Source organism: Catharus ustulatus, chromosome 8 (genome assembly GCF_009819885.2).
Source record: "Catharus ustulatus isolate bCatUst1 chromosome 8, bCatUst1.pri.v2, whole genome shotgun sequence".
Taxonomy (NCBI): Eukaryota; Metazoa; Chordata; class Aves; order Passeriformes; family Turdidae; genus Catharus; species Catharus ustulatus.
In genome coordinates this window covers 30,293,512-30,314,459 of record NC_046228.1, presented here as the reverse complement: position 1 = coordinate 30,314,459, position 20,948 = coordinate 30,293,512, and the positions used below count along the sequence as shown (strand labels likewise).

Sequence of the window (20,948 nt, the reverse complement as noted above, 5' to 3'; positions counted from 1 at the left end):
CGGCCCCGCCGGCCCCGCTCGCCCCGGCGCGGCTCCGCTCGCCTCGGCCGCCGCCCAGGCCTCACCGGAGCGGAGCGGCGCCGGGCCCCAGCTCGGTGTGGGCCTCGGCCGCCAGCAAGGTCGCCGCACTCACCCGACTTGTTGCTGGCGGCGGCGGGTGGCGTTTTCAGCAGAGCCGTAAATCAGCCCGCGGGGCGGGGCGGGCGGGGCGAGCATACGGAGCGGGGCCCGGCGCGGATGCGGAGCTGCGTGCGGGGATGCGGAGGGGCGGGGATGCCCGGCGGGCGGGCTGCGTGTCTGCAGCCCACGGGGGCACCATCGCGGGGCCGGAGCCGCTTCCCTCCCCGGAGCGACCTCCTCCTGACCCGCCTGCTGTGAGCACCGGGCCGGGGGCGTTCGCGGAGCTTGGCGGGGTCCTGTCACCATAGCAAAGCAGTGAGTGAGTGCGCGGGGTGCGTGGTGGTGGTGCTGAAGGATAATGCGATTTAAAGCACTCAAATAAGTATAATCTGGCCTTAGCTTTCGGGGAATATAATTATCTGTGTGACTTTAAAACTATATTTAAAAGCCAGAAAGTTTTCTGGGGTGTTTTTGTTTGTTTGCTTAGGGTTTTTAGGTTTTTGGGTTTTTTAATGTGACCCCAATGTAGTCTCAGTATTTAGGGAGGGGAAGTAATTTAGAGTATGGATGTTATAGACATACAGAACAGTTTAGGTTGACTTTCAAAGGCCTTGTAGTCCAATCCTCCGGCAATAAGCAGAAATACATTCAACTAGATCAGGCTGCTCAGAGCCCTGTCCAACCTGACCTTGAATGTTTCCAAGGATGGGGCATCCACCACATCTCTGGAAACCTGTGTCAGTGTTTCACTGCTCTCATTGCACAAAATTTCTTCATTTATCTAGTCTAAATATGCTCTGGGTCTAAACCCACACGATTGATGTTAGAGAACCCTGCCAATACGTCCTCTGAATAGGGAGATGTGCTTCTTAACTTTTTATGTGCCACAGATATGTGTCTGTTTTATAAATTTTTAAAAACATGATCAAGGCTGATTGTAGAGTACCAGCCTTTTTGAGGTAATAGTGAAATGCTGCTATTCTTAAACCTAGTTCATTCAGCCATACTGGTAATATGCTGTAGATTTTTTTTTTTATTTTATTACTGTGTGAGTACTGCAGTAAAGTTTAATTCTATACTAATGTGTCTGTTCCTTGAGTGCAATATACAGGCAGTCTTAAACACTGAGAAGATCTGAGCACATTGCTAGATACCTTTGATGTGATTAAGACATTCCCAGTAAATTATTCAGCAGATGGTACATCAAAGGAAGTTACTCAAACTGCTTTTCAGAGCTTCAGCTAATCTCTGAAGTGTGTGGGCTGCTATCCAGGCTGCAACATTTTGCATGAGTTAGTTGTCCTTTATTCCCTTGCCTAAATGTGGTGATTTGCCCTTCTTTTGTCATCAAGCAGTACCAAAACCTAGAAAAGAGGTCAGGAGGGAATAGCTTTGAACCATGGTTGCCTCCAGATCTGGGACTCCTGACTGTTTCTTTTTAGGAGGCCAGCCTTGACGGAATGTAACCATGTTTTGGTTCCCACTTTCTTGGCTGTTTTCCTCCACTGTCCATTATCTCTCTCTGTTGTGCCCATTGCCTTCCTACCTCCTCCATATCACTGGTATTTGCTGCTGACGCTCCAAGGTACAGATGAATGCTGTACAAGTGTGGTGAACTTAGCATGATGGGATGCTACCTGAGGCTTCATCCACATTTAGAAGAGGTGATACCCACCCGCCCTCTCCAGCTGACAGTAATGAGAGCCCTCATGGTCTTAAGGAACAGAAAATGTCGATGGCTTTGAAGGAGCCCATTGTTCTGCAGCCTAAGCTGTATGGTTTAGGCCAGTTAGATCTGAAATTGGACAACCATTTAGCCCCAGAAATTCTTCTTGCAAGATTTCTCAGAGTTTACTTGCATTCTAGATATTTGTTTTGCTGGCTTGGGATCCAGCTCTTCGTGTCTTCAGTTTTCAATTCCTGATGTGCCGTTTGGATGTCCAGTTCAGTCATTCTCCCAGCATTTGGATAGGAACAGACTCCCTTTAATATGCCAGTAACTGACTTCCTGCAGGCTCTCCAAACTCATTATTGTCCCGATAGGATACCCCTGGCTGGAGCTGACTCCGGAAAGTTGTTGAGCTTTCCCCTTCTGTACCCATACCGTTGTTTGCTCTTGTGGGAAAATAGAGAATAAAAGGTTCTCTTACAAGTTGATGTGCATCATTTAATCCATATGTGGTGAGAGTTCTCAGGTGTGAGATGGCTGTGGGCATGTTTTCCAAAAGACAGGAGAATTTGGGCTGTGGGGGAAAGTGTCAGCAGTAGATATGGCTGGAACTTCTGCCATTTTGATTTTTCTTCCCAAATACTGACTTCAATTAGTTGGGAGGATAAAGGAAATATAACTAACACCTCTTGAGAGGAAAAGCTGGGGGACTTGCCTTCCAGTCAAGTGAGTCTTTACTGTCCTTATTTTGAAAGGGAAGAGGAACGTACGAAGTTTCCAAGTGCCTCTTCTAAGCTCTGAGTTGTAACATTCATGAGAATAAATTGGAGCCTTTTAACAAACCCATTTTGCTCTTTGTCCAGGACAAGTAACAGCAACTGGAGAGGGTCAGGATGTCACTGGCAGCAGCAAGGGACAAAAGTATCATGGATCTTTGAAGAAAATGTTTTATATGTCTGCAACAAACTGGCCTGATGCAGGGAACTGGCTTACAGCACATGAGTTTCTGTTCAGGATTACATGTGGGATTAGCCACCAGGTTGCTGTTCCCAAATCTCATTTGAAACGAGATGTAATCTGCAGGAGCAAGTGGTCGTTTGTTTCTGAAAGAAGCTGCCCGAGTCAAAAAAGGAGACTGAAAAATGGCAAAAAGCATGTCAGAATATCTTTAAAGAAATATTTCTCCCTATGGCAAAGCCTTTCCCTCATTGGGACTTATAAAAATATAAACATTTTCTCTAAAGAAAAGCACAAAGCCTGCCATCAAAGCAGAATTTCAAGCTATTTCATTCAGATAGCATTCTTTCTGCAATGGCACTGCATGGTCAGGAACATTGCTTTTACAGGTTCATATCACATGCCTTCCATGTTTGAGGAGCTATATGCGAAATAAACCACACTGATTTCCTGACTGAAAAAACCACCCAAAGTGACCCAAAAAAGCCTGAGAATTGCCACCTATATCTAATTAGCTGATTCGATGCTAGTCCTATGTGCTTGGGTGTTAAAAGTTCTTAATTCACATAGAAAGAGACATAAAAAGAGCAGTGTTAAGGTGTGGTGGCAAATTCAGTCCTCTGCAATATTGCAGCATGTGGGAGAGCAGCTCCAAGCCCAAGGGAAGCAATAGGGCTGGGCTTCCCCTTTCTGTTGCATCCCTGGTCTCTGTGCCAGGACTCCCAGGAGTGGTCACTGAGAGGCAAAAATATGACATGGCCCAAGAAATAAGAGGTCATTTAAAGGTCAAAGGTAATCTGGGGGTCAAAGGTCACAATGGGGAAATGCAATGTAAAGGTTTTAGGTTAAAGTCATGCAGAGGTCAAAGGTTACGAAAGTCCTGGTGCTAAATGTCATTACAGAGGTTGAAGGTATCACCATTATCAAAGGGTCAAAGGTAACAAAAAGCCAAAGTTCACTGAAAAAGTTAAAGATCCAGAGCTCAAAGATCATCGAAAATCTCAAAGGACATTTGGGCCCAAAGGTTTAGATGCCGAATGAGAGATAAGAGGTTTGTTTTCTTAGATCCAATTCTTAAAAACCCCTTCTTGAACTTTGGGGCACAGTTCATCAGGAGCCTGATTCAGGCCCTCAGGCACCATGATAACTTGAGCATCACACCTCATCCAAGACAGCCAGGGACTAGGAAGCACATTCCTGCCTCTCAGCTCTGTGCCTCCAAATCCTGGAGAGGAAAGTCCAGGCACCTTTGGTGCTGTTCTCCTTCAGGGGGCACTCAGGAAAGCCAGGGAATCAAGTGCTTTTCCCCTGAGTCACCCTTTTGCCTGGTCCTGCTCCTGTTGGAGGCTGGTGGCCCTTGGCGGTATGTGCTACACCAGGATGCCCAACAACAGCAGCAGCTGGGCAGATGCTGTGTGAGATTACCCCAAAGCTATTCCACTTTTTGTCAGAAATTACTAGAAATTGTCTCATGGATGAGGATTCTGTAGCTTTAAGATCAAAATACATTGCAGATGGCAATCTATTGTTAAAGCTAAGATATTTTTGGGAGGAGCACTTTCTAACATGATTGATAGTAAAGCCCAAGTAATGGAAGAGAAGAATCCACAGCTCATCCCATTTCAGTTTTAGTTTATTCGAAAACATTGCTTGTTCCCATATTCATTCCCGTAATGCTATCACATAATCTGAAATGGATTTGGGATCAACAGGAAGTGACAGCACAAGCAAAGAAGTTTCCACACAACATCTGGCTATAAAAACAAATCAATTCAATTGCACAAAGCTCACAGTTCTTCCATCACTGGTCTTTCTGGAAATAAAAATATCAATATAAATGATGATAGATTTTTGCAAAATGATGCATCCACTAAAGATTCAATTGTCACTGAAGAACAATTGCCAAGTGATGGCTGGAATGAAGCATTGGAAAGACAGAACCTCAGAAGGTGTTTCTGGTCCTTTCAACTCAAATTCAATTTCATTTCAAATTTCAATTCAATTTCAAATGTCCTTTAGGCATTTTCTGTATTTAGATAAGAATTTTTAAATCATTAAGAAAATACCATTAAATTTCCTATGTAGTATCCATACTAATATAAATAAGAATTATTTGATTTAATTTTCTTAAGTAAAATCTCAAATTCATGTCCACTCCCATAGCCAGGGACATCAATGCCACTGAGAATTTGCCATGTTGCTTCTGGTTCATACTGGCATGGGCTGCTTGGTCTTTGCTGTCACATACCAACAATCTTAACATATGATTTTTAAGGGCCACTGCATTTGGGGCACTTTTCTATGTATAATATAACAATAACTCAGAAGGAACAGAAGGGAAAAATATACTGAAAAATACCCAGACCATGAAGCATACAATATGCAGCAGTTCTTTCAAAAGGATGAAAACCAGAACAAAACAAGAGGAAGGGAATAAAATATCAGTTTGGGCAATAAAAGGTACTTTATTCTCTGGTTACTATTCTCTGGTTACTATTATACAATGGTAATAAATTCAAGCCAACAGGGAAACCTTAGCTGGGATTCAGAAGAATACTGACAAAACTTAGTAGAATGCTACAAACTTTTCTGTAGCTTGAGTGTAGTAATTTTTATTCCCTGAGAAAAGTTGGCTCTGCAGTTTTTCACATTGATGTCATATATTAAATGATTCCATATATTAAATTCCCATCTGCAAAGGGTACCTGCATCCTAAGTATCCCATAGGGACACAGAATACAATTCAGACTTGTGTCTTTAATGTCATCTGAAAGTATATTGATTTTATTATGTGCTTAGGGAAAATTCTATTCCTTCACATTGTTTCCTCTTTTTTCTCATATTTATGTGAGCATTTCACTTCCACATTTGCATTACGTTTAAAGGCTTGGGGGATCAGCTATTTTTTTCCTGGGAGAATGACTGAGTAGGCTGGAAGCTTCTGCTGGATAGGACTCTGAATAGAGGATGAACTTTGAAAGTTCCTGGAGAGGGGCTCACTTAAGCCAACAGACTTCCTATGTCATAAAGAGAAGACATGATCTACAAGAAAAGGGACAAACTTAGAAGAAAAGTACAGAGCTCTCATTAGTTCCTACGTGGTGGTGAGATGAGCCTGGTTTTCTCCAGTGTTTTATTTTTGCTGGTAGCATGCAGTTTTCAGATTACAGCCAAGCAATGCTTGGCAGGAAAAGTGACGTGGTTGCAATGCTGCTCTGGAGTCCTTTGCCTCTGCTGCAGCAGATTGTGTGTGGCAAGGACAGGAATCTGTTAGATGGGGTGACATTCACCTGAGCACAGCAAGGCATTGTTTGTCTCTTGTTGCAGTCCTGCTCTTATCTAAATGGTACTCACTGTGGAAGTGTTAGGCAGTGTCTTGCTGCAGAAATGGGCCTATATTTACATCTGGTATTTTGTGCCAAATGGCCTATGTTAAAGCAATGTCTTGTGTAGTGCAAACTGAGGTGAGTTTGTTGTCTTTTGAGGGACAATTTTACTTCTGTTGTTATAATGATGCTGCCCTTTGCAATTGCTAAATCTGCAGTGTTCAGAGTCAGGTGGTGGACCATCTTTAATACCACTTTGAGGGCCCTGCCTGTGAGCATGAGAGAAGGTTCTGTCAAATGGTTTTATCACAAAGGAGATTCTGCTCAAAAGAAGCCTCTGAAGTCAATGACATGTTCTTATTCACAGGAGCTAAAAAGTGCAACGAACTAAAGATGTGTAGGCAGGTAGCAAACAAATAAACAAACTGTGCTCTAGATAATTTAAAAGATAGGTATCCTTGGAAAAATTAAATAAATAAAAGGCAGAGTCCTTGGGAAATACTGTGTTCCTGCCACTGCCACATGTGCAGTGAAACATAGATATATTTACAATTTGAAAGATAGCCAAGAGTCAATATATAAAAACATTCCTGAAAACAGATGTTTTCACATACACACCTATCTCTCAGGCAGTAGGTCTTGAAGGCTTTGTGACCAGACACTTCTAGCTCCATCTGAGGCTGAGAACTGAAAGAACATGTGTTCACCAAAGGAAAAAAAAATTATTGTGCCATGGTGTTTTCTATCTTTTCCTCAAATTTCTTGCCCCCAGATGGCCGCTAACTTTATATAACTTGCAGCCAAGGATCCTCCCACAAGGAGCAAGAACAGAGCCCAAACTGATCTCATCCAAATGGGGCTTGGTCTCTGAACTGATTCATGCCTATGTTAAACTCAGGTAAACCTTTCCAGCATGTATAATTCCCCATGCAGTTTCTATTAAAGGCTTAAATAAAACTGCAGTGCTACTCGGGATTAGAGTCTGCTGCCTATTCTCTTTTGAAACATTTTATCCCAAACTCAGGCTATTTGGTTAGATCAATAAATTTAGTTTAGAAATGCCCAGAAGTGAAACCATTAGTAACAAGAGAATGACTCATTCTGTACAAAAATCAGATCCCTCAGAGACATAGCTTGTAGAGGCTTGTTTGCCATGGATGACTTTCCAGCCAGCTATTGAGATGACTGCCAGTAAAGTACACTTTGTGGCACATAAACTATTATGATCCCAAATATGTATGCAACTTACTACCTCCAAAATTCTCAAAGAAGTTCTCCATCAACCTAGTGATGTCATGTCATAAGCTAATTTGAAAGGAATGCCTAAAAAATTGTGTGACTAGGATGGTAATGAAAAAAACCTGTTCAGATTAGTAATGTGTGTACTGCATGCATGAAAGCTGCCAATGATGTTCTGGGTGCTTCGCTGTCTGGTGGTGCCAAGTGGCTGTTTAAATCCATTCAGCAAGAGAGTGTACTTGTCTGTGTAGCAGGCAGATGTAGTAACCCGTGTGTGTGAAAGAACTTGTCCCTCACAAAAGCATGAGAGAGATGAACTTTTGGAGAGAGACTTTAAGCAACAAAGGGCAGATGAGGAGCAACAGCCCACTGTATCTTTCAGAGCTCCCTCCTAGGCTGGTGTTTAAAGATGGAAGTTAATACACTTCTGAAGGCAACTGTATGACAGAGCAGGAGTATTTTAAAAAATGTTAAGATGTGTTGTGAGTGTCCATACTATAAAATAAATTATGAAAAAATCGTCTTCATGTTAGGTAGTGGCTTGCTTTTGCTGGTGTTTTCTCTCACTAAATATAATGCCTTATCGATGTAAGCAGGGTGGCTTAGTGTTGTAGAGATTTGTTGGTGGACAAGGAAGACATTCCTGAACAGGGAAGGAATAAAAGAGAGATTTTAACATGTTGGTTAAAGCAGCCTTACTGCACAAACGCTGTTAGCAAAAAATATTTGGGGATTATCTTGAACAAGTGTCCCTCTGTATCAAACTTGGATAACTTCCCCTCTCGGTCTGCATTAGCTTTTTAAAGAACCTGTTATGAAAAATTTACTTGATGTTGGTTTTTCTTTAAACATCCTGATTGCTTTTTGATGACACTGTACAAACACACATTTAGAATCAAGTGCTAGAAATAGCTTCTTAGAACTCAAATTGATTTTTAGATAAGAAAGTAAACACGTGCATGTGTGCAAGTCATGCATGCATCCAGGCAGAGCTAGTTATTTTTATTCTTCTAGATGAAATTGCCTGTAAAAACATGAGGTGCTATTTATTGTTACCATGATTTTAATTTAAAATGCTAACAGTGGCATGAAGTGTTCTCTCAGCTCATTTAACAGGCTGTGAAATGGTTAGAAGGATGACTGAAATGTCTGACAAACCAATCTCAGGTAAAATGTAATCACTCATATTTGCTACTCAACCCCCAATTTTTCGTAATGATGAGTAAAAATGGGTCATCTTGTAAGTCAAAAATTATCATTAGCAAGAAACGTTTCCATCTCACATTGAGGAAAACATGCACAGCCCAGTTTCATCCCCTCCCCATGGTTTGACTTTGAGGGGAACTGGAGTAAGGGAAAAAAATAGCTGCACTGGTTTCCTTCAGTGCAGCTGTGCTAAGCTTGAAGGGAAGGTGTGCTCCCTGTCACCTCAGCCATGGGGTGTCCAAAGGGTCGTTTGCAGCAAACTTCTCCCCTTGGATCCTTCTACCCTATGAAAATGATATCTTGGTCCCTTCTACGTGAGAATGGACAATTTCAATCCAACACCGCAGTGATTCCACAAAAAAGCATCACCTGTTTAACAGATGTGGTCTGACTCTGGGCTTACTCCCAGAACAGCCTTACATCCCTGTTGGGGTCCCAGTGTTGGCTGTAATGTGACAAATATTTTTGTTGCACTATGGCTCATTTGAGGTTTCAAGGAGGCAAGTTATTTCACAGTGGCATTGCACTCTGAGGGCAGAGGAAGAGACTGGATTTAGGGACAAGGCTGGTGGAGGCACAGCAACTAGGGATGCTGAGAATAGAAAAATTATCTGGCAGTTCTAAAAACTTAAATCCTTTTATCCCTATGGATGTATTTCTTTAATCTAAGCATTTGGGTGGATGAACTGTTCAATATTTTTTCAGTATCTATTTCTGTAAGAAACAGGACATAATTTGCAAGTTAGATTTTCCTTAAGAACCAGAGGCTTAAAACCTCTGATAAAAATTTCCAACCAGAAACAGTTATTATGTTGCACATAAAATTAAATATATATTGATAGTAATGAGACCTTTTTTTTTACTGTGCTATTTTCATGAAATAACATTTACCTTAATCCTTCTTGCTTTGGCTTGCTCTCTCTTGGCCTGATCTGTATGACAAATGCCCATTTATGGAGCTGGTACCCAACTCAGGACTTAGAAAAGTAGAGCAAAACTACAGCTTTGTGGCAAGGCATGAAAAACTAAGGAGCTGCAGATGGTCATAGCCCCAAGTCTGACTGGGAAAACTATTGACATAAACCAATTTTGTACTAATGAGAAACATTTCTTAGGCCAAAGTGAGAGTTTGCAGTGAAGTATAGATCCCTATCCACGCTCCTTTGAATATCCTCCCTGAGACTGGATCAAAACAGTCCAAATAGTGTGTGAAATCCAAAGAAATGAATTTACACTGGGCTATTGGGCCTCAGTTATTGGGGCAGCTACCATCTCAAGATGTGCAGTGGTAAGGGCAGGTTGCTATTTTCTTCCTTAGCAATACTGCAGTGCAGTGTGCAATGCAGAGTGCAAGTGGCTGCACAGAGGGCAGCTAATGTTGCTTGGTCTCCAGAGCACATTGCTTTGCCATTTTTCTCTCCCTAGATACCTATGTTCCAGTATTTGGAAAAAATCAGACCAAACTACAAACTCGCTTCAGATGGATATTGTTTCCAAATATCATGTTATGCAGAGATATTCTACATTGTTTGGGAAAAACAAGTAGACCATCTGCAAATACTCAGCCTGGATCTGCCTTCAGGAAAAAAATAATTACGCCAATCCCAAGAGCTAACTGGAGAATTGCTCCTTTTACCTGGGTGTCTGCCATCAGAAGTGGGCTTATATCTGCTCTCACAGTAATAGGTGGAAGTCTTCTATCTAACAAAATGAAGATGATTTTCTGACATTATTTTTTCATATAGGAGCTTATCTTTAGATTTGTGATATTCTCAGGGCACTTATTCTCCATTTCAGATCCAAAGTGACAATCCATTAAATGATCCAGGGACTTCTCACTTTTCTGTGCAAGGTCAATTGGGATAAAATTCTAACAGGCCTAACCATGAAACCAGAGCACAGAGTGCCAAGTTAGATTCTCCCATGACATAAACTGGTGACTTCACCAGCACACTGCCTAGCAAACGTTTGGATGCAGCTGTCTCAGATGGATATTTTATATACAAATGCCACTTGCAGTAAATGCCTTAGAAAACAAACCAGGACTCTTTAACCAACTGAGGAATCCTGGTGGAAGGCATGGTAAGGAAGTGACAGTGTAGAATCTCTTGGAAACGCTCCTTGTATGGAATATCCCCATAACACGGAGCTGAAGGGACTTCTCTGGGTTTAAACAGCAGTGCTATTTTGGTGTGACCATTTCTCTGCGTGTATAAATGTCCCACTTTAGCAATGGATCCAAGCAGCCAACTTCAACCACCTTTGATTTTGAAAGAATTAGGATAGCCTCATTCTTTCAATGGCTGTAAAGATAGAGAGTGGAATAGAAAAGACAGACCACATAAATTTCTAAATGTAGGGAAAGGCTGTAAAACTTATGCTTTGTTAGACACTGTGTGTCCACATTGTCTTCTCAGCTGGAGAAAGGCTTCTATTGAAGCTGTCAGTCAGTCACCTGTGAGGATCCTTGTCCAACAGGATACTTCTGATGGGGTTGATTCTGTACCTGTGTGGGAGCCAGATGTGAATTTCAAAAACAATGTCCATGGTCTCCCAAGCAGAAACAGAAGAATACATGTGACTGATATACATCACTTAGTCACTCATCCACTGTCTTGGGCATGGACAACTTTAAGATGTAGAGGATCATCAAACTGCAGTTCAGTCATGCAACGTTTAATTTAATTGTTAAGGTTTTCAGGCTTGATCTCAGGAACTGTTTTCCAAATTCATACGGGGATGGATTTTATGTAACTTACAATTTCTGTTGTAAAATGTATTCTGAGTGCATTTATCTAATATGGTGATTCAAAAAGGCTACATTAATTTAATCTGAAGGATTGACATCAGGAATACTGGGAGGAGTCAGTTTCTGGCTTCTTATCTGGAAAAAAGGAAATATAATTCCTTGTACTTTCTCAACCTTCTACAGTTTCTTTTAGAAATTCTACAGGAACATGCAATAATCAACAAAATAGTTCATTGAAGCACCTTGGTATCAGTGTTTAGTTGGTGGCATCATACAGAGATGTGATCCCAGTGCCCCTGGGAGTACTACAGCAGTTGAAGGAGAACTGCAGAACATAAAAAAAACTTGATCAGACGATGAACAAGTTCTTAGGGTAAAATTAATCTGAGAGCGCCTGAAATATTCAAGTTTATTCCAAGTTGTTCTGGCCTCTCTGTCTAATTTTGGCAGAAAGATAAGGGTGATGGATCCTAGCTGACTTAGGCATCTGCATGTTACAGGATGACATCTTCAACAACTGGCTCCATGACCACCTTAGAGAAGATACCTAGTGCACACTGCTCTGTTATGGAGCCATGACTTTCACCATGATAGGGTTAGGCTTTAGCTCACTGTCAGACAGATGATTAATTTTCACCTTATCCAATCAAAAGTGAACCTGAAGCACATTAATAAAGTAGTTACCCAAGTTTAATTTGTTTTATAGGACTGCATGTTGCCCTTCTCTCCAGCTAAAAGAATGGAAAGACTTTCAAGCGACCTCAGCAGGCTGAAATGAAGACATGAGTTGCTGAGGTTCCAATAAGTGGTCAGGTAACCACCCTAAATTCCAGTCTTTGCCCATTTCGCCAATCTATGGTGGTCACATATCATGGCAATCAAAGCCAGTGGCAATCAATAGGAACAGTTGCTCTTCAGTTTAAAATTATATAGGTAGTCAGTTATAAAAAGCCTTTGCAAATACTTTGCACGTGTGTCCAGTACAAATCTTCATAGATTTCAGTTTGGGGAAAATCTGAAGAGGAATTGAATGCATTTCTACTGGCACACTCTGATGATATTGAAGAAGTAGGTGTTGCAAGCTGTGGGAACTAAGAAATTAGGAAAAATACTGCAGTGCTGTCAAGAGTAGGTGTAGACATTTTGTGCCTGCTAAACCAAAATGATGGGCCTAACATTTAAAATAATATGCTGATCTAACATTTGAGCAGAACAGTGATTTAGATAGACAATGATCCTTTCTCTGCTATCCAATTTCCCTAATACTAGAAGGAAGCCAAATGCTTTGCAATGCAAATCAAATGGCAAATAAAAGGATAGTGTGATTCATCTGAAAAAAAAAATGTTTCACTTAAGAAACCCCAGAAGGCAGGATATAGATCCCCTGTTTAATTCACCCTACCCCCTTCTGACTTCTCTGCACTAGCAGCAGTGACTGTGCAGGATTTTTCTTGTTTTGTATTCAGTGGAGGTTTGTCTGGACAAAAAAAAAACATGGGTACAATGCTTCCTTTTTTGTTGCTGTCTGCTGCATTTATTCTTCAGTTAGGGAGCAAGCAGAATAGTTAGTTACTAGTTGAATCCCAAATCTCTGGATAATGTAGATGGCATAAAGCCTTCTTCATTTCAAGTTAGCTTGTGTGCTGTAGCAGCAGCAGGAGGGCTTTGTTGGAGCTAGACATGAAGTATGGAAAGAATATCTCACCTCATTTTAAACCTGTAGAAATGCCTTTTAAAGCCTTTGTCTTAGGTTCCCTTAAAAGCTAATACTAGAAGTTTGGTGAAATGTTTAATTTTTAGATTAAGCATCTTACAGATCCACTGAGTTATGAAGCCTGATTTTATAATGAAAAAAACTAACATCTCTAGAAAGTGAATGCAACAGAGGACCAAAGCAGAAGCAGGTGCAAGAATGTGAGGAGACAGACTTTGAAGAAACATGTTCCTAATGTACTGGAAAATTGAAAATTGAACCAGCTGCAGAGCAGGTATGCACTGAGCTTGAGAAGATACTATTCATGTTGCTTAGGGCTGAGTTCTGCACATTTAACTGCCACTGATTGCTTAAGGGCTCCATGTCAGTAGGAGGGTGTAAGGGCTGCAAGCACAGGCTCTTTATGCCACTAGCAGTCACATTTTGGGACTCAGATTTGCTGAACAGACTGTAGTGCAAAACCATGCTAATTAGCATCTAAAATTCCTGGACAACTGCCACAGATTCCTGGGAGCTGTCTACACCACCAGTAAAAATGGTTTTAGAGATGCTGATTGCCTGAAATAATTTGGGGTATAACTTGTCCTTTTGCAGTAACTTTTATTATATCCATGTAGCCATCCTGGGTTTTGACAAAACCCTGTTGGTGTATACCTGAGAGCTGTTCCCAGGAGTCTTGGAGGCAATGCTTCTGCAAAGGTTGAACCAGTGGGTTTGTTCTAGAGTCTAACCCGAACTGCTTGGCGTGATGGTGGATAGGAAATGTTTCAGTGTGTCTTTTTCACAGGTTGTATGAATTTTCCATGGTAGGGCACTATTTGGCGAGTTGGTGAAGGGATTTTGGCAAGGCAGAGTTGCAGTAATTAATTCCTTATTTGTTTATCTCTGCAGTAAGGTTATTATTTCCAGCTGCTCCCACAGTTTGCATGAAAGCGTTTCAGCCATTCAGTCAAGGCTGTAGCCACACTCAACTTGGGTCAAGCATCGATTCAATGATAATACAGTTCAGTTAACCTGAGACTTTCACCTGTTTGGTTCAATTCTATTCCATGACATGTTACTGTTCCTAGTTTGCTTCTGTAGCCTAGAAAGTTATCTGTAGATTTTTGAGGCTCAAATCCCATGTCTGACTGATTCAGGAGAGGCCAGACCCCACTTTAAGAGATATGCCATACTGTAAAGCAAAAGGACACTGATTTGTCATCTCATGTTCTCCCCTCCTTTGGTGGATTGCTTTTGCTGTATCTAAAATCCTGAACTCTGCAGCAGAGACAGGAACCTAAGGCTTATCCTGGTTGCAGGATAAGTACCAGGATTAGGCGGAGACTTTCCTTTAAACCTCCCTCAAGCCCACTCTTAGATGTATTGGCTGTCCATGTGCAGCTCCAAGTACCATACCTTGATTTAGCCAAAGCCTTTTGGCTCCCTGATGGGATTTCTCGACTGAACAAACTGGACAAAGATTTATTTTGGGAAAGTCACAGTAACTAAAGAACACAAGGGAGTATCTAAACAACAGAAAAAACATAGCATCCATAAATATATAACCTGGGGTAGTGTTAGGAAACAAAGCGATGCAGACTCCCCAGGTAGGTGCAAGAGAGAGCCCTGTATTGCAAAAACCAGATCTTTTATAGCAGTTAGGTCAGGGGTCCAGCTGAACTGCCGAGCACCTATGTGAAATCCTGATGAAGCAATGAGACACTAAAAATTTTCCCTTCTAACTGCATTTTGATATATTTTAAGTAAGCATATGTTAGCCCGGAGACTTCTGTCTTCTGTAGAAAGCTGTTAGCAACACTGTATATCTCACTCATTCCAGCACATTTTACTTCCCACGAATGTTGACAACCCCGTGCAAAGCAATGAGGATGTGTGCTTCTGACCATCGCCTGTCGAGGAGGAATTCCGAGAGGAAAGCCAAGAAATCAGGGATGAGGAATGGATGGGAAACACTATTTGGCTCATTTGTTTCATCTGCCGAAGAAAAACAGAGCTTAAAAACTGGCAGTGGAAGAGAGAGATATGACTCCCATTCCTCTCCAGTCAATCTAGTGAATAATTAATGCACTTTTTCTCAGTACATAACAGTACACTTTTAACAATACGTGCTACTAGTGCAGCTATTAAAGTACCATCATATTAAAGATGAACTGCAGGAATCCAAGGACGTGGTTAAAAATTCACGGCATGCTTTGGAGCAGCAATGTGCTGTGCAGCCGCCGGGAAGCTGCCATGAACCGCTCCCGTAGGAGCAGTCATCAGGGGTGGCACCGGCCTGTTTCAGGAAAGTAAACTAACGAGGAAGAAAGATGCCAAGCAGGGTACTGTCCTGGCCTTTATCACTGGCACTCGCGGGTCACCGCTGCCGTGAGCCCCGAGGTTTCTGTGCCGGAGCCGGGCCGGCCGCGGTCCCGCGGGGCGCTGCAGGGCCGGGGGCGGGGCGGCCGCGGCCGTTGGTGCGCGGGAGGTTTGAACGGCGCCGCCGAGCAGGGCAAAATGATGAGGAGGCAGCGGCCGGGCTCCGAGGGGCCGGTGAGTGCTGGGGCGGGCTGGGCAGGGCAGGGCAGGCCCGGCCGGCACCCTCCGGTGCTGCGGGGTGGCGTGGCGGGCGGTGCCCGGGGGCAGGCGGTGCCCGGTTGCGGGCGGCTCGTGGGGCGGGCGCTGCGCTGTGTCCGAGCTCGGCGGGGCTGTGGTGGCCGCAGGCTGCCCGCACGCCATGGCCGGCTGGGGCGGTGCGACCTCGCCCCCGAGGGACGCGGCGGCCGCCCCGGCAGAGCTGCTGCTCCGGCCCCCGCTCTCTCTCCCCTCCGCAGACTCTCGGAGCTGCTCCCTTGCACCCTTTTAGTCTTTCAGACACTGCTTTTCCGATTCATTAGGGGTTTTTTTTACACCTCGAGTTTGTTAAAAACCTAAATAAGTTGAATTTGGGAGTGTCTGTGGAGCTGGGGCTGCCAGTTGCAGCAAACGCTCGTTTCTATCCCTAGCTGCAAAATGCCCAAGTTGGTGTCTTGGCTAATAAACCCCTGTTTTGGAAGAGTACCCTCTGCCTGGCTACTTGCTTACTTTAAATAGATCTAGTATACTTACAGGGTTTAGATGTAAAACTCTGTGGCAGTAAATCACAAGTGTACCTAGGAAAAAGATTCTGAAAACCTGTGATGAAGTTACCAATTAAATCAAGTAAAATTTCTACCTGTCCTACCTTCAGCAGTATCCGTAATTTTTTTTCTCAGCTGTTTTTGTTATTTTTGTTTGTTTTGTGACTGCATTACCTGTGTAATACTAGAAATACTTGAAATTTCTTATACTAAGTATATTTAGATGGAGAATACAGACACACTTTCTGGAAGTGTTGCTTAGGTAGTTCCCGAGTGTGGGGTTGAAAATCCCAGCAGCTCTGAATTATCTAATCTGGATTGTGCTGCCACTGGTGGTGTGCATTAGTAGATAGCATATGGTAAAACAGTGCCCGAGTCCAGATGGTGTGCCTGTATTTTTAGACAAAATGGGGGGTGGAAGAAAGTTGACCAGTCTCTTTTGGTAGGCACAAAGAACTTCGTACATTCCCGAATGAGGCTCCTAAGTCCTTCCTTCAAATGATATCTATACGGTATGGTTATTTAAGCAATGGCTCGACAGCTATTTAGTTCTAGTCCGGAATATTTTATGTGAGCCTGGCTGAGGTGTAGTGTGGACTGAATGCTTTGTGTAGTTTTTGAAAGCCCCAGGATGGATACATGCAGATGTCCCAAATAGGAGTGCTTATTTCCTCACTGTAGTTCTGTAACAGATGATGGATGTGGAGAGGAGCTGGGGCATGGCAGAGGCTTGCTGTCTTGGGGATTATTAGGGGGAAGTAGGATGTTATTCTCTGGAGCTTTGTAGCAGCTGATTTATTAGTTTTGGCTCAGAGAATAAGTAATTATTTCTTAGAGACAGGTGTGGGCCTTGCTTAGGTTTTCGTAGGCATGTAAAGTCTGACTTGGAAGAAAAGAAGATGGATGAAAGCCTTTCCCTTTCCCCTAAGAAAAAGCGTGAATAAAAGATGCAGTTGCTGAGAATGCAGAGGTGTTGTTGCCCTGCTTTATCCCCTTCTCACTGTGATTGAAACTTTGAAAAGCAAACCTGTGAGGGTTAAAACTGGGATAGTCCGTAGTGCCATACGGGTCCCAAGCTTTCATATATCAGCTGTAGAGAATACCAGCAGAACTTCTATGGAAAATCTCTCTGATGTGAGCTTTGAGGGCTATTTACCACCAAACAACCATGAACTTGTTAATTCCAGAGGTAGTTGAGGCACTCTTGCTTGGTAATGAGAAAGCATCACTGTTCACTGACCTGCAAAGTCTTTGCAAAGCAACCCTGCGATACCATGACAACATTCTGTTATTCACTCTGTTCTTCACGTGTCAGAAATACTTGGTTTGCTAGGGATGGCCACATAACAAGGTAGTCTGTATCAACCATCAGTGGCATCTACTGGGGCCTTTGGGAGACAGCAGTTTATGATGTTGCACCTTAATTATTATCTGGCCTGGTGTGGATTGACCTCCTTGAAGCTGCAAGTGAGGAATAATTTATAATTGTTTTCTGTGAAAGGAGGCAGGAAATTTGACTTCTCAGCAGTTTTTATAAAACCTTAGAAAAACCCCACTCCTTCAAAATACAGCAATGGTGAATTCCAGTGACTTGCCAATCATGTTTATTTTGTTTGAATAAAAAATGTTCCTGACATGATGCCTGTATAGTCTTGAAGCCACTACAGCTGTTTCACTTTTTGGTTCATGGCCTGATGCAGTTGAGTATTGGGATAAGTCTCCTTTTTTTTTTTTGCTTCTGCTGTTACCTGAATTTCTTATCAACCAGAAGTGAAAAAAGCAGGTTTTCTTCACTTGTTTAAAGACAGCCAAAAATACACTGAGATTGAGTTTCTGATTTAAAATATTTCAGTATTTTCTTCAGTTTAAAGTTTATTTTAGTTGGGGGTCACTGTGAAAAGTGGGTTGTTAATTTATAAGCTTTGTCCAGTTAGCCCTCTCTAGGACCATATTATTATTCTATGAATGACAGATGGAGGTACATAAATTTTTAGTAACTTTCAGATGGTTCAGTGAATTAATCTTGGTTTGGAATTTGCATGTATAATGGATATAGTAAATCTGTTTTGTCCCATGTTTTACTCATTTGTTCCTGAAGAGAGAACTACCGTTCTGCATTCAATAACCATTGCAATAGCTGTGCATAATTAAAACCTAGAATTCTCTATCCCCGCTGCAGAGGATGTAAATACTCTGTAAATGAGAATACTCTTGGTTAGTTTTTCATTTAATCCTTTGGTGTTTTTGCATGTCTAGGGATGTGACACCCAAGAGAAGATCAACTTTGAGGTCCGCATGCGAGAAGGCATCTGCAAACTGCTCGCAGTGAGCACACAGAAGGAGCAACTTCTGTGTGCAGTGAAGAACCTGATGGTTTGCAATACCCGCATCCGAGCCTACAGGGCAGAGCTGCAGGGCCGAAAGGAGCCCAGCCTGGGCAGGACTGAAGAGCAGTGAGTAACATCTCAAATTCAGAGGGAGCAGGATGAAGCAGGCATTTACTTACATGAATTTTTAGCAGCCTATCTAGGAATGTGGATTTAAATCCTTCCTTATCCCTTAAACGTAAATTACTTCTGCCTTTAAGTATTACTTTATATAATAATTCCATTTATCTTCTTTTTGCTTTGGAAAATTAAATACAAGTAGTATTTTCCTGGGTAGATTTTATTTTTGACATTAACTTAGTATCAAGTAACATCATGGACATATTTTCTTGATTACCCCTAGCATACAGAAAGGCACCTAGCCAAGTCTGATGGGACAAAACAAAGCTATCCAAGTCAGAATGCAGCTATTTGTATTTTTGATTCTTTGAGTTGTTATCAAGGGTCGTTTAATAATGGCCCCATCGTGGTTAATTGCTACCCTCTGCTGGCCGCTTGTGTTCACTACAGCGAAGTGATAACTGCAACACTCCAGTGGAAGCAGCTGAAAATATTCTCACATTGGAACTCTTGAAGGAGCTAAAGTATGTGTGTTTTATTTGAATACTGTTGCAAATTCTTGGTCTAAATGGAATTTATTTGGGGTGCAATGTTGAGAATCATGGTCCAGAGGCACAGTTTCTTTCAGGTTAGTAATTTAATGAAATATTACGTTGCAGTTTAGCGTAGAAATTCTTTGAGTACATGCTTGGCTTCAGTTAATTGTATCTGTAGGAGCAGCTCCACTACTTTTTGGTTTCAGAGAAGTTGCCTCATAGGAGAAATGTGTTGGAAGACAGAGCAGCATTTTCCACTATTCTGAAACTGATTTTGAAAACTAGCATAAAATACATGTAGTTTTCTGTACTTACTGCATTTGTGTTGCTTTTTCCTAATAAAATAAGGAATTTTGTGGTGATTCATTGTTCATTTATGGTTTTTAGTGATGGAATAATATCAAGTGTGTATATGTGCTAATTTACTCAACTCCTTTTCTTTGATGTCAGTGAGCACAGAATGGTGATGGGACATGTCCAGGATATTTGGACAAGTATCTGAACAGTTGCATTGTGTACTTGATTTGTGCCATGCACTGCTTGGATTTCTGTCTTCAGGGGTCCTTGAGATATCTGTGGAGGTAATTAGAAGAGATGCATGCTACAGAGTTATTTCTCTATCATTTGAATTGTGTCTTTGGTGGTTGATAGTCTATTTGGAGTTCTTTTGATATTTGCTTCAGACTGGAATTTGTTTATGGCTTAATTGTGGCACAGAGAGAAAATTATAGGGTTTTCTAGGGTCTGTCATCTGTGAGTTCTGAAGATATTCTTGACTGCCTCTGGAAGTCATGATATTGGTAGCAGCTAGAAATTTTCATTTCATTTATAGAGGGAGGAGGCAATTCTTTAAACAATAATAGAACCAATTGCATCTTCATTGCCATGTATAGAAGGGAAAAATGGATAATGTATTTGATCCTGTTGCAGCTGGAAAAGACAAGGAAGATGAATCTACTTGTCTTTTAATACTCAGGTTGCATATGCTTTGGAGTAAAGTCTTCTAGGGAATTTTTAAAAATGGTGGTGTACCTTCCTTCCAGATTATGCTTAAGAAATTAATGACTCATATCTTAAACCAGAGATACCAAAATTAACTTTAAAGAAAAGCACTTGAAATGAGCTGTAATACAAAAACCCTGACACTTCTTAGTGTTTAAAATGTTGGGTTTTATATATCTAAATGCACAGATCTCAAATATCTTTTTTCTTTTCTTCTTCTTTGGAGGTCTTCAGAAAATGGGACAAAAGACTGGACTGCATGCAGAGCAAAGGTTGCTATATCAGGTAAGAGGCCAGGTAATCATTTAACTATAGAAGCTAATTAGCTGGACAGTGTCTTGTAATACAAACTATACAAAAAATTGTATTTTTAAAGTGGGTATGTGGTTCAGAGGCATCAATCCTCTAATGCTGCAAGGGGACTTGTGCTTGAGTTACACATGGGCTTTTGGAGATTCTACCTTCTATTTCCATTTTACTTAAAGGGCATTCACAGAGGGAAAGACTTCTTTTCTGTTTGCCACTAGACACTGAATGCATTTCAAAGCTAAATAAGTGTGAGTGTGCTGAAAACTTTTTTTCTCCCCACAACGGCAGACTTTGAAGCAATAGTACAGGGCATGTCTAACAAAATGAGAGCAGAATTATTACTAGTATGGAAATGTTATTTAGGCAATGCATATTACATTACTGCAGCAAAGGTAGATGGTATGGCTTCAATGCAGGCTAGTAACAAGGACATTTAGCAACCATTCCTAGTGGGCTGTTTTCTAGCCTGTTCTCAAACTTCAGCACTGTGGATTTATTGTTTCGTTTGCCTGTGGCAATAGTGGATGTTACTCTGTTCAGCAGTCCTGTGGCTGTCCTGCCAGCTTTACTAAC

General features: G+C 41.8%; 1 protein-coding gene across 1 annotated transcript in view; it reads left to right on the top strand.

Moving 5' to 3' along the window:
* Positions 1 to 215: 215 nt before the first annotated feature.
* Positions 216 to 20,948, top strand: part of RTKN2 (rhotekin 2) — a 48,926-nt gene continuing 28,193 nt past the window's right edge. The window contains 3 exon segments of the mRNA XM_042779544.1: positions 216 to 374; positions 18,338 to 18,534; positions 20,293 to 20,351. Coding sequence (XP_042635478.1) covers positions 258 to 374; positions 18,338 to 18,534; positions 20,293 to 20,351 — 373 coding nt within the window. The 5' untranslated portion in view covers positions 216 to 257.